The sequence below is a fragment of the Telmatherina bonti genome (assembly GCF_933228915.1).
Source record: "Telmatherina bonti genome assembly, chromosome: 1".
Lineage (NCBI taxonomy): Eukaryota > Metazoa > Chordata > Actinopteri > Atheriniformes > Telmatherinidae > Telmatherina > Telmatherina bonti.
Window position 1 is genome coordinate 22,266,428 of NC_136619.1, and position 15,614 is coordinate 22,282,041.

The 15,614-nt window shown below is 36.1% G+C and overlaps 1 protein-coding gene across 1 annotated transcript in view; it reads left to right on the plus strand.

Annotated features, from left to right (window-relative positions):
- Positions 1 to 15,614, plus strand: part of spon1a (spondin 1a) — a gene marked incomplete at both ends in the record, with an annotated part of 86,581 nt that overhangs the window by 24,930 nt on the left and 46,037 nt on the right. Inside the window, one exon of the mRNA XM_079246099.1 lies at positions 2,804 to 2,952. Coding sequence (XP_079102225.1) covers positions 2,804 to 2,952 — 149 coding nt within the window. The remainder of the gene's footprint in view (positions 1 to 2,803; positions 2,953 to 15,614) is intronic.

Here is a 15,614-nt window from a genome sequence, read left to right on the forward strand (position 1 = left end):
AAGCACGTCTGCAGCAGGGGGGGGTCACTGTGTGTGTGTGGGGGGGATGTTTGCTTTTATGTGTAATGAACCCGGTTGTTACCTCCGCTGAGGAGGTGATGTTTTTCCCAGCGTCTTTTTGCTCAAGATAACTCAAAAGGTTACGGAGTGATTTTTAAAAAAATTTCAAGAGTTGTTAGAAATGTAAAAATGAAGAACTGATTAAATTCTGGTGGTGATTCGGATTACTGTTTGGATCCAGGAATTTCTTAAAAAGATTCTTTAACATTGTGCTTGGCAGAGGTTTCCTCTCTCCGAGTGCTTTTCTAGTTTCATATTTAACAAGCAACTTCGTCCGTGGCAGGGCGGGTTGTGCACGCGGCTGGGTCCGAGTGTTTTATTGCCACATGTAAAAATGTTCGTACTTTCTCAACACCTCGATCAGCTGTTTTATCAAACCAATCCGTTTTACCAACAGCAAAAACGTGGAAGGAGCAATGCCGCTTCATGCTTCCTCTGTGTTAATGACGCCCACCTCAAATGTCCGACCAATCACACAATACTTCTCGGAGCCCCGCAAGAAATAACTTCTGCCAGCGTTTATGTTGAGAACTATGTCTTCAAATGCGTCCGTGAGAACAAAATGACGTAACTTTCGTCTCAGAGCCTCGAGAACAAGAAAAAAAGTTCTCGCTTCTCATGGAGTATGTAACAAGCGTTCCAAAGACTAAAATGAAGCTCAAAGGAGACTTTAGGGTAGCAGCACCTAAACTGTGGAATGAGTTACCTTTCTTTGTTAATTAAATCTCTACATAGGACACATCTTTTCACTTTGGCTATTTGTACACAATGACTGGTTGACATTTTGATCCTAATTAAATTAAATTAAATTAAATTAAATTAAATTAAATTAAATTAAATTAAATTAAATTAATCAGAAATAAATAATATGTATTTTTTTTTTTTTTTTTTTTTACATGTTTTTAATATGCTATTTATTTAAATTAGTTTTAATTCTGATTTTTGGTCAACTTTGTTGATTTTATAGTACATTATAAATAAAGTTACGTTGCCTTGCATATTAACATTATTTGAGAGCAGGTCATATTACTTTTAAAGGTAACTAGTCAAGAAGTATCAGTGATATATAAAAAAAAACACCAGCAAATATGGTATTGGATAAATTTTATTCTTGGGTTATTATAGATCTATTTATTTATTATAGATTATGCTATTAGAATTTACCCCCTGAGTTAAAATCTTTTTTTAAAATTTCATTTATTCATTCATTCATTTTCTGAACCGCTTAATCCAATTCCGGGTCGCGGGGAAGCTGAAGCCTATCTCAGCTGGCTTTGGGCGACAGGCAGGGTACACCCTGGACAGCTCGCCAGTCCATCGCAGGGCCACACAGAGACGAACAACCACTCACGCTCACACTCACTCCTAGGGGCAATTTAGAGTAACCAATTAACCTATCATGCATGTCTTTGGATGGTGGGAGGAAGCCGGAGTACCCGGAGAGAACCCACGCATACACGGGGAGAACATGCAAACTCCACACAGAAAGGCCACTGACCAAACCCCTCCCCAGCCAAGGATTGAACCAGTGAGGCCACAGTGCTAACCACTGTGCCACCGTGCAGCCCCACTTTATAAATTTAATTTATGTCTTGAATTTTTTTACCATACAAGCTGACACTTTGTGGTTGCATTTTGAACATGCTCCAGTTGTCACAGCTCCTCAGGGAATGGAAAACTGACATTATGCACTTTGTACAAATATAATGAACTATGTTGAACCAAAACACTCTATAATAATAATAATAATAATGATGACAACTAAGTGTAGATTTGTGTGGTTATTCTGTGGCCATCCTTTGAAAATAAGGCTGGAAAACTTTCAGAATCTTAATAAATAAGGAGAATAAAGTAGGTTTTGATGGTTCAGTTGTGTAAAAAGGCACCTAAAAACCCAAAACTGACTCACTGAGAACCAGTAGAAGCCAAAAATGATAACTCACAGAACTACAGAGTAAAAGTTCTATAAGGCATTGAATTTATGGTACTTGAATTTACCTTAATTGAGGTAGTATTAATGTGTTACGACAAATTACAAAGTTGTTTCATAAATGATTCCAATATGTGGTTGATAAAGTTTCAGCTGACGAGTAGTTCTTAGCTTTTTTGTGTTCATACTGGGGATCAAGCTGGATCTGGTCTCAAACCTGTTGTACATTACATGCAGGTTTGGAGCTGTACAACCTGCTTTATACTTTCAAATAGATGTAGCTGGATGTCATGCACATGTCAGATAAAATCTCAGAACAACTTAAAGAGCAGACAGCATGATAAAAGAATATGCAACCACCAGACACAGAGGACGTGGGGCACCATTAGCCCAATGTGAGACTCTGAGCAGACTGCAAAACTGACCTGTAAACAAATAAAGGGTGTCTATAAATCTCTATATGAACAGCTATAGTTCATGGGCTATTAAGCTCCAGAGTAAAGGATGCTGCAGGGTTCCAGCTTCCTCTTTTACCTCAGTTGCTTGTTATAGATACCACCACTTTTACATACTCTGTATGCTGCCGGTATAGAATAGATGCCCAAACAAATGCATTTTGCCAATAGATATTTTGATGAAGAAGAATTGTTTGTTCTGTCAATCAACAAACCATTGGACCATCATTTGTATCTTCAGAACTATTTCCCTTTTGAGTGTGACAAATGTTAACTATGACAGAATTGTGCCAAGATTGTCTAAGCCAAAATGGTGAAATGTCCGGCTAATGAGGTATTTTATTCTCTGGCTCTGCAGGTCGTGCCAATCATTGGTCAGCCATTATTGGTGCCTCCCACTCAAAACATTATGTGCTGTGGGAATATGGTGGCCTTGCCAGTGATGGTGTTAAACAGGTGGCTGAGCTGGGCTCGCCAGTCAAAATGGAAGAGGAAATCAGACAGAAGGTAAGATTTTCCCTTGCCAGGAGAGTACGAACATGTTATATGTGTGCTACATAATAGTAAAAAATAGTAGAATATATCATAGATCTATCTATCTATCTATCTATCTATCTATCTATCTATCTATCTATCTATCTGTCTGTCTGTCTGTCTGTCTGTCTGTCTGTCTGTCTGTCTGTCTGTCTGTCTGTCTGTCTGTCTGTCTATCTATCTATCTATCTATCTATCTATCTATCTATCTATCTATCTATCTATCTATCTATCTATCTATCTATCTATCTATCCATCCATCCATCCATCCATCCATCCATCCATCCATCTATCCATCCATCGCTTGAATGCATTAGTTCAAATAGTCCTCTTTCTTTAAAGTACTAGTCTGCTTTGACAAATGCTGTCAAGAAATAACTTGTAAACTTCCTCGAAGGCCTTGTGAGCTGTTTCAACATTAGTTTTTACTTTGTTGTTTAAATGGATGAGTGTTTTGAACCACCACTGTTATTATTGGTTTGCCTGTACATCTATATAGACACATCCAGAACATACCCAATTTTCCCAAGGGAATTCTCTTATTTTTGCTTTTAACCTAAAGTCTTTTAGAGCTTTCACTTAACTTACACAAAACAGATTATTTTCTATATTTCCATCTTTTTCTATCCGCCCACCTCTCATGTTCTCCCTCCCTCCTTGGCGTGTCTTTTTTTTATTATTTCCACAAATAGCATGGTATATCTTTCTTCTTTCCTTCTTCTCTGTGGCTGTCTCTTTCAGTCTTAAAATAGCCCGTGCTGGCAGAGCAGATGGTCCTGCAGAGTGCTTATTGTTGGCTAATATTGAAGACCTGGAGTCACAGCAGATAATGAGAGTGTAGCGTGAGCAATGGGGTCTCCATGTCATCGCTACCTTCCCATTGCTATTACAGCCCTCTTTCTTTTGACATTATTCTCACCTCTCAGTCTGCTTCATTAGACCTTTTTAGTTACCTTAAAGCTTTGAGGTCAGAGGGGAATTGCATTAGATTTGATTTAGTAGAACAATAAAAACACATAAGAGACATTTTATCATTCAGATATGAGCAAATGTTGTTTATTTGCATTTATTTCACAAAACTTTGGAGTTTGTTTCTGCCACAAAAAGAACATTTTCTTTTTTTTTTTTTTTTTACCAGTGAGTTGATAATTGTGCATGAAAAGAAAACTATTTGATTCTGCAGTGCAAAGTCTCTTTCTTGTCAGCAGATACTGTGAAGAGATTTAACCAGAAAAATTAAGTTGTTTTTTTTTTTTTTTAAACCAACTGACTGCAATTGTGTCATGACTGAATGTGCCGTGGCTCAAACTGTGGTTGTCGACAATAATTGCTCAGTAGTAAAGTGGAAATGGCTGATACATGAATACAAGGTGGTGATTACACAGGCAATCAATATAAACTGACTGGTCTGGTGCTGAGAGTGTGCATGCTGGTATTTATTGTTTGGAAAAGCTGATGAATTATCATTCTTTTTCTGAGTTATTTGTTGCTTAGAATGTTATATTTCCCGTTCAGCCCGTAGTTATTAGCGGATATGAAAAATGACTTATTTATCAGGAATGTCATTTATTCAATAGATTTCTTCTGGCTGGAAATAACATAAGTGAGAAATGATGATAAGAAATTGGGATCGAGGAAACAAATACCGCCCAATCACATGTCACATCAGACCAAATCCCAGCGATGTCTGTTTGCATTCAATTAGTCTTATCACAGCACTTCGGAGTTTAGCAAAATATAGTTGGCAATTTGTGGGGAAATTGTTACTTCACAAATTACAGACATATCTGATGTGCACTGGAGTAACATCACAGACAACCTGCACATCATTACATAACAAAGAATAGCTCTTTGATTGGATGAAACTGCAACGACTTGACAACGGCCTCCAGAGTGAATATTCCTGTGAGGCAAAGCGAGTCTTGTCAGTGTAAACTAGAATCAGAATCTTTGGAAGACGGTGAAGTCTTTCATATCATCCTGCACTATCAGACCCTGTTTAACACATTAAAGCTGAACAGCTTTAATGTATATATAGTATATATATATGTATATATATATATATGACATGGTTGTGTAAGAAATCAAAACATTTGTGACAATGTAATCTTTAAAGACCAGCTGAATATAAACAGAAGTAATCAAATTAGTCTTATATATATATATATATATATATATATATATATATATATATATATATATATATATATATATATATATATATATATATATATATAAATATATATATATACATATATATATATATATATAAATATATATATATATACATATATATATATATATATATATATATATATATATATATATATATATATATATATATATATATATATATATATATATATATATATATATATATATAAGACTAATTTATATATATATATATATATATAAATATATAGATATATACACACAGTCTATGTCCTTGAAGTAAGGAGGCTGGGTGAGGGAGTGTCCCTCCTTTGAGCCATGCTGCACTACTTGGTAAACGCTGACACAAACAGAAAACTGATTCGCTTTTGTGTCAGGTAAGGTGTCGGGTATTGATATTCATAGCGGAGCTTTATTCCAGTGGCAGGGTGCACCGATCAGACTGTTCATACAAAGTTTCATTTGTAGAGCCAAGCAGGCGTGCGGACCACGCAAACGTGCACGCACACACACATGCACCCAGAGCTTTTTTTTTTTTTTTTACCCCTGCTTATGTCAATTCAGTGTGATGGCTTTATTTTGTGCCTGAGTTTGTCACCCTTTCAAAGCTGGCACCTGAGTATGCTTTACAATCTTTCTTGCTGTGACTGTTCATCAGATGTGTGGTGGGAAAAAAAATTACATGTGCTGTCCTCTTGGACTCTCTTGTACGACTTTAGATTTTTTTCTCATTAAGATACATAGCGGTGCTGAAAGTTATTTGTTTTGTGTTGCAATTTTTTTTTACAATAGAAGAAACCCATTTTAAAATGAAGAGGAAAGATGTGACATGCAGGGCTGACTAAATTTAATGTCCATCTCATTGGAACTTGAGGCTTGGCCTGCTCACTGCCGCTTTTACCACGTGATTGTCCTCCAACAAAAATAATTTTGAAGTCTTGGGTTCCTTTCAGGTTAGATTTTCAGCTTCACAAGCTTTGTGTCTGTCACATTAGATGTTATGAACAAATGGAGACAGAGAACTGTGGCAAACCTTCCTAGAAGAGGTCAGCATTCCCAAATTAGTCTAAGAGCACAATGACGACTTCTCTAGGTCACATAAGAACCCACAACAACATCTAAAGTGCTGCAGGCCTTCCTTGCCTCAGTTAAAGTCAGTGTTCATGATTCAACAATAAGAAAGAGACTTGGCAAAAAATGGCATCCATCGCATTCCAAGGTGTTCCAAGGTGAAAACCACCACAAAGACAAAGGTCGTCTCACATTTGCCACGAAACAGCTTGATGACTCCGGAAATTTTTGGAAAAATATTCTTTGGACTGACAAAAGTTTTACTTTTTGTAAGATGTGTATTCCATTATACCTGGCATAAAGAACATCATACCAAAAGTCAAACATGGTGATGGTAGTGTGATAGTCTGGGGCTCCTTTTCAGCTTCAGGATCTGGAAAACTTACTGTGATTGATGGAACGATGAGTTCCACCTACTAGAAAATCTTGAAGGACAATGTTCAGCCATCAGTTCATGACCTCAAGCTTAAGTGCACTTGGGTTATGCAACAGGACAAGTACCCATAAACACACCAGCAAGTCCACCATTGAAAAACAAAGTGAAGGTTTTGGAGTGGCCGAGTTAAACTTCAGATTTAAAGTCACTCCAAAACCTTCACTTTGTTTTTCAACTTTCTCTAACATACCTACAGTACACAAACTACTGGAGGAATATATATATATATATATATATATATATATATATATATATATATATATATATATATATATATATATATATATATATATATATATATATATATATAGTAGTTTGTGTACTGTAGGTATGTTAGAGAAAGTGAAGGAGACCACACTTTTGTCTTTTTCACAGGCGACTTCCTACACTATAAACAGATATGCCATATTGTTCCATTTGTCAGTACAAATGCTCTTATCAGAGGGCTTGACAGCCCCGGGATGCAGCCTGAGTTCATTGCTGTTGTCCCTCCCTTCATGTTTGAGGTGATTTATATATGCATTCAGTCATTACAAAAGCTCAGTGTGTCACTAATGAGAAGTTTAATGAGACTTTCTCCATGGACCAGCAACCAGGGCCAAGGCCTCAGACGGAAATAGGAGATTATGAAATCTCCTATTTTCTCTCGCAGCATGGGGTGTTTTTCATTACAATGCAGATGCTTACAAAATCCTCTGTCATTGTGAGCTCCTCAGCTGTGCCACAGAGAGGTCAAAACATCACTCGGGCTGGAGCCAGAGAGTGATGATCCAGATTAATTACATGATGTGTGCCTCTTGAAAAAACTCTAGTCCTGTGTGTGTGTGTGTGTTTAAACCAGTGGTTTATAGAAAGTTTTTCCAGGGATACCCTGTGATTTGATTTGATTTATTTCACTGTTAGAGCAGTTTGCACTTGCATCATGTTGACGTCTAACTGACTGCCAAGTGAAAGCTAAATACTGCAGTGGAGCTAAGTAGCAGAACAACAGATATTATTAATTCAACAGTTAGCTTGTGATGTTTTTCCTCCCTCTGCATCTTGTTCATTTGATTTCAGTTCAGTTAAAATGTTGGCAAAACAGGAACAGTAATGTGTGTCATGTATAAGTGAAATGCCTGCTGTTTCGAGTGTGGGAAGAATATAATTGATATGAAGGTTCCTTTGGGTCCTTGACTGAAGGAATTTGTGGTTGTGTGTTTTTCAGCTTTGATAAGCTTTGAGCTGCTCTGAAATTTGTATTTGTCCTGTGTGTTTCTATTGTGTTTAATTTAAATTTTGGGTTAGCACTTAGTGTAATTCCTACATTAAGGAGCTGCTGTTTATTTAATTGATATTCTGTTTTACTGTATAACTCCACAATAAAGTACTTTTTTTGGTTTGAATTTCTTTGTGGAATGCTTGCCTTCTAGTGCATTTGCAGATGTTTATTTGTGCCACAGGCAGGTTGCCAGATGCACATTTGGATTTTTCTTAGTTCATTGTTCACAGGTAACTAGTAAATTATTACATGACCATATTAAAAATAGGATCAGAAATGGATATAAAAAATGAAGTATGTTGTCATTAAGATCAAGAAGATGAGACACATGGGTGGAAGTAAGATCATAAAAGACTAAATGAGTTATTTTCTTGCATTACAAAGTCTTCTTAACGTCATGGAAAACAGGTGATTCGACCTCTATGTTTTATTAATTCCATGACCACCTAATCATTTACTGTTAGATTAAAGATAAAAGTATCTTGTTTAACAGCATCCAACTCTTTTTATATTTTATAGAATTATAAAGTTTTATAAAATTTCCTGATTCATTATGGCTCAATTTACGACAGTTACCTTTTAAAGTAGTAAATTCACAAACTTCACAAAATCTAAATGTTATTTTGAAGATTTAGCTAATCATTTGCAAAACAGTCCATTTAACAATCAAAAGCAAAGATAATTTTACCTAGAGTCGATGAGTTGATGAGAAGATCACACTTGAGTTTACTAAACGTATACAGCATGAGGAGAGCAGTCACACAGGACATCAGAACGAGGCTCTGACTAAAAGTAGATGTGGCTACATTTTATCCTAGAGTTCGAAGAAGATAAATGGTTCAGATGGGAAGGGGGTGAGGTGGGTAGGCTCAAATGGTGTAGGAAAAGCTCTTTTAAATACAGTCTGGATTTATTGTTATTTCTTCTACATGGATTGCACATTCTTTTTCACACAAACTGGTCAGTATACAACACTCTGACTTGACACTGTTCTGAAAAAAAAAATCCCATCACACCAAGTTATGTAACTGCCTATAAATATCACATTTCACATCAGCAGCATTGTTAAGGAATGATGTGAGAGCTTAAATTATATCCCATCATCTAATCTGAAATGACCACATTCACCACTGCACAGTATTACCTGTCACCTCATAGACATGCTTAGGAAGTTATATAACTTGACCCTTCAGGCCCGCACTGCCATTTTCCCTTCAAACCATTGTCATCTGAACAAAAGAAACCACAAAAATAACCTTTTAAATCTTAATTTCCGTTCTGCATTATAGGATGACACATGTCCTATTTGTGTTCCATGCACATGTATAGATGTATGTTTGTTCTATTGAAGATAACAGAAAATACAGGACAATAATGACACGGTGTATGTGCAATCTAACTTAATTTAATTTGTTGTTGACATTATTAATAATAATTATAAAAATATATTTTTTTAGTAAGTGCCTTTCAGGATCCTCAATAAAACATAACAACAACAATAATAAAGGAAAACAGCATTAATTAACAGTAAACAGAATTAATTTCTGTTTAACAGTAATAAACAGAAGTAATTAAAATAATGAACTGCAGTGTATTTCACTCTCATCTCAAACCGGTGAATTTTGAGTCTCGAATGGAAAATAGAGAGTTTGAGTGTTTCGAATGTCTGGTGGCAGAGAAATGCAAAGTTGGAGAGCAGAACTACTGAAACCTCTGCTTCCCATGGTGCTGAAGTAAGCGAAGCTAAGTTAGGTGGGTGGAGGAAGAGGAACTGAAATTGTGATATGAAGGAAGGCAGATAAGGATGGCAAAGGTTATGGGTGAACAGATTTAATTAGATGTTTGATTGTATTTTGTCTTTATGTACACTGTTATTACCTTTTATTGTACAGATAAATTCATTTAACAAATCATGTTTCTAGATATACTAGCCTGTAACAATAGATCAAGTTTAATATTGTTCAAAGTGCTGAACAACTAAACAGCTACAGGATAGAAAAATAGTGAAACAGTAAAATCAATAAAATAAATTTACATAAAACCAACAAGTGTAAATAGCTGGTGCGAATCAAATGATTGTGATTAGGTTTCTAGAACATGTTAAGTCCGATGGGACACAGCCTGAAGACATGTGGTAGAATAACAGGTCTGATGGAGCTAAAATCATTACAGCCGGATGAGAGCTGTCAAAGGCCCAGAAAGGCATTTTTAAGTAAAAGACCACATTTGAAAGTTCGGGCAGTGACACCTTGTCAAACTGTGAAAAGACAGCAAAGCATTCCAGTGGGAAAGCATGAACCACACCAGGCGAGGATAGGATGTAATAGCAAAAAACAAACGGTGAACAAACTGAAAAAATGTTTCACATAGCAAGACTGAAGGTGCTACACATGAGGATTTAGGAGGGTTACTAAGACAATTAAGGGTGCTAAGGATGACCTGCAAATTATGGGTATCACTAGAGACCAGATTCAAAATGTAACATGCTTTATCAGATTTCACAGAAGTCTGATGGTTGATAGTGGCAGTCCCTATGCAACTCCAAAAAAACCTGGATTAGATCCTTTTTTCACTGTCTCTATGCCTACAGTAGTGTCTGAATACATGGATCAACAGATGGCAGTCCTGCTCACTGCCAGGGCCATCTTGCCTGGAGTGATAAGTTGGTTTCAAAGAACTTTGGCACCTTATGTTTGAATGTACACACCGCATATGATGTTCTTTCAGTCAACTGTACCTATTAATCACAAATATTACCTACCAAAAGGTGTGGTGTCTCTGAAAGAATAACAACAGAGCTCCTAACACAGTTGACAGTACGCATACCGCATGTCAACACAAACCATACTTCTGTTTAATGTTTAATGTTGAAATAGCAATATTTTAAATGCTAACTGTAAGAAAAAATTAAATTCAGCAAGACAAATTTAATTTGTTTCATAAGACAGTCCTACAAAACATTTACTATTCTGGATAAAACTGAAAAAAATGCAACATATGTTGACTAGCTTTTTTCTATTTTTCTTTGCTAACATAGTACACTGTTCCACTGTAAGGACTGAAGGCCTGAAGATTGAACCCTGACAAATGTATAACAATGAAGAAAAGTGATTTAAAACAATCCAACAGATCACCTTTGGGAAGTGGTGGAAAAGGAGATTTGCATTATGGATGTGCAATCACGTTCATATGGACAGCAATCTGAGGAAGATTTACAGCATCATGGTGAATTTATGCCACTTTATTCTATTGTTTGTTAACAAACTGTATCTAAATAGATCGGTCCATGTGACATCAGGAATTGGCATCAATCCAACAACAAATTACATTTATGATGTTAGAGAGTGAGTGTCTGCATGATTAAAAATAGCCTTTTTTTCTACAAAATTACAATGTTCTACTATAATTTTTTAACTTCTGCCACCAACTGTTAATTTACATTTACATTACAATTTAAAAGTAAAAAGTTGACAAGTTTTATTTGGGCAGGGGGTTTGCATACTGTTTGGATCCACAGTGACACAATGAGCTACATCAGCTATGTTTTACTTTGATGAAGCAAGAAGTTGGGAAATCACCCATTAAACCCTCTTTATGAACACAATTTTGCCAGATGAATTTTCTCAGTTTTAATGTGGAGGTAGCAATTTAACAAAAATGCCAATATGGATTATGTTGCGTAATCTCAAAATGTGTTATTTGTATGTGCAAAACAGCATGTTAATGCGGTTTTACCTTGTGGGTATTCATATTTCAAAAAGATGCTCTTTTGTTTGACTGAGGTGGTAAATGGAATTGGGGGTATCTAAAACCAAGTTATATTAAGAATTCCTCAAGTAATTTTCTTCTAAATGCAGCCTCGTGCTACCCTCTAGACGTAACAGCTGGATGCACAAGATGTTAGCATGATTTTTCCCATGCAAGCTGGAGGCTGATTTAATTTCTTATGGTTAATATTCTCACTTTTCTTTATTCGTACCTACTATTACCTACTATTCGTTAGGTTCGTGGTTTCTTGCGTATTTTTTCTGCACATCTACAGCTGGCCCATGTTTGCTTTGCCATGATAGGACAGCAATTTGCTGAAAAGGGGACTCCCAAGGGGTAAAGTCTTGACCCCCAGCTCTGTGTTCAACCTTGCCAAGCCACAGTGGACCATGCCAAACCGGAGTAGTTAAGAGAGGACATTCAGAAATTCTTAAGTCTGCATCACATGCCTGTCAGCCTCATCTTCTCTTGTGTTTGCTGGTGGTTTAGTTTTGTTTTTCTTTTCCTTGACTTTCTATGAAAAAAAGAAGAAGAAAGCAAGCGTTCAAGTTTTAGAAGGAATAATTCTTCAATTTCAGCTGGCAGTTTTTTCTTGGCCTGTCAAGTCAGCTTTTTGAGCCCAGCAGAGATATTCCTGTTTGGGAAAACAAAGCTCTCAAAAGCCTTAATGCCTGTCTTGGCTCCTGCAACTGTTATTATGATTGCTTAAATCGAACAGAACAGCCAGAGGCAAGCACATTTTGAAAAGCAGTGGGGAAGGGTAAACCAGTGTATGAGCTTTGTGTATATTTTTATGTTCATGTGAATATTCATGTCATTTTAGTAGATGCGCAGTGTCTGCATTTTCCTTTAGCTATTACTTCATTAAGAACCATAAAATGCAATCAACTGTTGACATGCAAATGGGAGGTTTTTAGTGTTAATATGTATGAGTTAGATGTTAATTTTTGCAGATCTGTTTTCTGTGCCTGTCATTTGTGAAAGTATTAATTCTGAATAGATTTTTCTTTTCTTTTTTGTATTATTCAATTCACTGCCTTTCAATGCGTTACAATAGTGTAATTACCCAAGTTGTGTCCAACCAACGTTTGTAAATGGTCCAAAATAGTTTTGAGGGTTAAGACTTGGTTTCAAGGTTAGTGCTACAATTGCAGTTGTGTTGGTTAAAGGATGAGAGAATTTTTTATAATAGAATGTTGTCTCCATGTGAATTGTATGTGTGCATGTGTATGTGTCCCAAATGTTGACCAGTTCTTGGTACAGCTGGTAGGCTTAGATTTCAGGGCCACATACACAGCTGCAAGGATAAAAGCTGGATTATTCTGGAATTGCACACATCTTGGCCAGAGGCAGCTTTGATAAAGTGATCCCAGTGTATACAGTTCTTAATGGAATATGAGAGTAGAGGCATGCATCGGAGGAAAGACTGCACACTGTGCCAGTCCCTGGTGTTAGTACATCACAGCTACCAAAGATTTTGTTTATCTTGCTTGGATGTGCCAGAACTTTTCACTGAGTATTTGTCAGATCCTGTGAGTGTGAGATGACACAGCTGAGGGAAATTAGAATTAAAATTTATGCTAAAGATCAGAATGTTTTGATTTAGCAATGCAGCTGTATTCTCAAGGGAAATGTTTCCTCCTTTTATCAGTTATTAATCAAGGATATGTATCTTGCTCGGGTGTTTATCTTTTAGTGTGCATACATACTTTTTGAGTTTGTTTATTTGTGCATGTCACTTTGGAGTTTGGATGCATCAAAGTTCGTATATATGTTGTTTGTGATTGCTTTTTTGCTCAGTGCCCATACTGCTGCACCTCGTAGCTGCAGAACGAAGCCCGAAAAGTGGTCCAACATGCAGGGAAGGGTTGGAAAACAGATTTCTGGAAAGTATTTTTCTTCAAACCTCTTACTAAGTAGTAGGGAGAACCTATTCAGAGAAAAATTTGTATGAAGCCAAATACCTTCCAAATGTTTACTCACATAATAATTCAATGATAACTAGAAAAGTACTCAGAGAGCTCAGACCTCCACCCAGCAGCACAGTTCCATCTTTAATGTAATTTCCACAATACATATATATATATATATATATATATATATATATATATATATATATATATATATATATGTATATATATATATATATATATATATATGTATATATATATATATATATATATATATATATATATATATATATATATATATATATATATATATATATATATATATATATATATATATATATATATATATATATATAGTGATCCAGATGGTTATCTGGATCACTCTGGTGGTTTAGAGGAATGTAAGTTAGACCAACCCATTTTCAGAAAAAAGTCATGATAATCAGTCCAGTAGTTTTTGTGTAGTTTCTAACTGACAAACTGGCAAAAAACAACCTCGGCCGCCTCCTTGGTTGATGTAAATATTTGTGTTAATCAGTGGGAAACAGTTAGGAGACAGAGCCAGTCTGTTTTACATTGTTATTGTTAACATTTGGTTTGGCCATTGGCAAAGTGAATCAGAAAATAGAAAGTGCTTTTGCACTGGTCACTCAAACTGATCACAGTTTATAAAGTTATTTCACATCTCAAAGGTTTGTTGTCCTCAAACTTTGCACAGTGGAAATAAGATATTTCTTTTTTTTTTCTTATCTTCAGGAGATCAGGGCCAAATAAATGCAGTAAAGGTTTCTAATAAATCTGTGAGATCTTTTATTCATGAGGTAGCCTGGACAGATCTCTTCGCCTGTGGTGGTACCTGTGTTGTTGTCCCTATGTAAATGAGACTACGACTCTGAAGCCCCTCTATTTACTGCAATCTCCATGTCATTTGGGAGATTTGGGAGCTTAAGTCTGTCTTTGCAGGTGTGGGTCAAACAGCTGAAGGAGAGACGGTTTGATTGACAGATAAGGAGACGCATGATTCAGACTTGAACATATTCATACACATCAAGTTCCCCTGACACAAACAAATCCCCAGTCACACGTTTGCACAACACATTCACACCCACACGTGTACATAAAATAACATATTTAAAAGTTTTGTCCTGATGCTCACCATCTGCATTGTGGAAACTAATAGCCGATATATATACCTGTGGCATCTGCATCAGGTCGTTTACACCATAGTCACTGTGAGCTACATGGAAGTACTTCCTTGTATATGGTCAGAGTGTAATTGCATGTCTCCATATGTTTGGGTTTTGTTGAATGTATAAACATACAAGCATACACTACCAGTCAAAATTCTGGACACACTTTTTCATTGGATTTAATAGGAAAGTGTGTCAAATCTTTTGACTGGTAGTGTATGTCTATAAGTATATGGCAGAATGAATTCCATTAGCCGCCAATGTTGTTCTAAAATAGGAAATACTTCCATTACATATCAATATAATTATCCATACATTATTATAAACTACATTAAACTCTGCCCAGCCAAAAACTTAAGTTGGAATCTGGCAAGAAGGACTCTCACAAATCTAAGAGAACGTGATGGTTTGGTCACGTCTCTGTCTCTGTCTTTGTCTCTGACAGACAAACTTGGAAACAAACCTATGGCATTGAAGCAGATGAAACAGTGGAACACTGGAAGTTCTCCTTGGCTTAAATATTTCACTGTGACTATGTATATTCCTTTTTTGCTATGCTGTAAATACAGGGGGTCATTGAATAGGGAAAGACAAGGCAAGTTAATTTGTATTGCACATTGAATGTACCAAACAATTCAAAGTAATTTACATAAAATATTATATTACATGTAGTGCAAAGTAAGCAATAAAAAGTAGTAAAAAGCAGAGAAAAAAATGCCAATAAAATCATAAATTTAATTAAGATTTGCAGGGAAGCTGGAGCCCATTCATACACCATGGACAGCTTGCCAGTCCATCCTAGTGCCAACACAAAGACAAAAACCACT